General features: G+C 52.7%; 1 protein-coding gene across 1 annotated transcript in view; it reads left to right on the top strand.

Moving 5' to 3' along the window:
• The first annotated feature begins 207 nt into the window (after positions 1 to 207).
• Positions 208 to 1,655, top strand: part of smtnl (smoothelin, like) — a 27,043-nt gene continuing 25,595 nt past the window's right edge. The window contains exons 1-2 of the mRNA XM_031877790.1: positions 208 to 318; positions 637 to 1,515. Of these exons, the coding sequence (XP_031733650.1) occupies positions 841 to 1,515 (675 nt within the window). The 5' untranslated portion in view covers positions 208 to 318; positions 637 to 840. The remainder of the gene's footprint in view (positions 319 to 636; positions 1,516 to 1,655) is intronic.

Genomic DNA, 1,655 nt, shown 5'->3' with positions numbered 1-1,655 from the left:
AAAAGCCTCCCCCCCATCCGCTCCGCCTCCTTCCTCCTCCCCTCACATTTACTCCTCTTCTCATGTCGTTTCCTCACTCCACCACCACTCCCCTCCTCCCTTTTTATCACTCCCTTTTTCCTCCTCCCTCCTCCGGGCCAGAAGAGAGAGAAAGAGAGAGAGGAGTGACCGACCTGAGAGTTTAAACAAACCAGAGAGCCCGACAGAGCAGAGCTCACACACTCTCTCAACACACACACTCAACACACACACATTCATACAGCTGTTCGGCGCTTGAGGGAAACTCTGCTGAGCTTTTCACCGGCGAGCGAGGCTGAGGTAGGTTTGTGAAGATTACCTCACCGTTGTATTTTTATGGCAATTATAAAACATAACTGGCTCAAAAAGATGCACGCTTTCTCATTCTGACTCCTTAAACTATTGTTAAATTGTAAATTCAATAGAGTTGCAGTTGTGTTTGACTTAAGTTTGTGATATTTTTTGCCTTGATTTCATTGCAAATTGTGTAATGTAGCTGCATTTTTGTTTTGCATAGGATTATAATGTTTGCCTCGGTTTTGGGTCTCGGTCTTTTCAGAGTTTGTCAGCTGTTCACAACCCTAAAGGTGGAAGTCTTTTCATTTTTGTGTTTTTCAGAAAGAGTGAGACATCTATACCTGAAAAGCACAGCTGATTGAAGAGGACGCAACCAAGACAGAGCTGAAGGACTTGGGATAAAACAGACCAAACCTTTGCCCTGTCTCTCTGCAGACGCTCACCCCCCAAACCCTCAGAGGATCTCCCTCTCAGACGTTAGAGGCCGTCTGGTTTTCCAGAGGGCCACCAGTGGCTGAACTACCGATGGAAGCCCCGAACCTGGCTGAGATGGGAGACCTGTGTTACCCGCGCTCTTGCTCTCCGGAGGGGGAGACAGTGTGTGCAGCTTTGGCCCGTTACGAGAACACCCTCCGGGATGCCATCAGGAAGATCCACATGGACGTCAGCACCTTCAAGCTGGGCATGGAGCGCCGTCTGGAGGAGACGGCCAACCTGAGCCAGCCCCTCGGACGAGCCGTGGCTCAACTGCAGCAGGAGAACCGGCAGCTCCGGGGTCAGCTGGAGGCTCTCACCCTGCAGGTGGAGCTCCTGAGTGGGATGGCGTGCGACCGGAGCGCCTTGCTCCTGAACAACAACAACCACAGTCAGAATCACAAGAATCACCTCAGTGACATACAGGAGAACCATCAGGAGATAAGAGAGGTGATATATGGGAAGGGTCAGGCTCACACTCAGAGCCAGGCTCTCCTCCACATCCAGTCCTGCAGCCTGGGGGGTCAAGCCCAGACCTACGGTGGCCTCGGCGGTCAGTCCGGTCCTGCGTCCCCACCCGTCTCGTTCTCCTCCTCCCCGAGCTCCAACAGTCCTCCCCTGGGCTCCAGAGTTTCCTCCATGGTGACGGGCCCAGTGTCAAGCAGCAGCCCCTCCACTGCTCGCTTCTCCAGCCGAGCCACATTCGCCGTGTCCAGCAAGACTAACGTGAGTACCCCACTGCATGTTAGTGGAGAAGAGGTGGTGGATGCTTTTATTGGAGGTCACTTTACAACAGTGTTATTTATCTGATGTACTCAGGCTGAAGTGTCTTAAAGCTGCATTCTCTCTAGTGACCACCAGGGGGC

This window comes from Anarrhichthys ocellatus, unplaced genomic scaffold, assembly GCF_004355925.1.
Source record: "Anarrhichthys ocellatus isolate YVR2014 unplaced genomic scaffold, GSC_Weel_1.0 scaffold149, whole genome shotgun sequence".
Taxonomy (NCBI): Eukaryota; Metazoa; Chordata; class Actinopteri; order Perciformes; family Anarhichadidae; genus Anarrhichthys; species Anarrhichthys ocellatus.
This window is presented reverse-complemented; position numbering and strand designations above follow the sequence as displayed.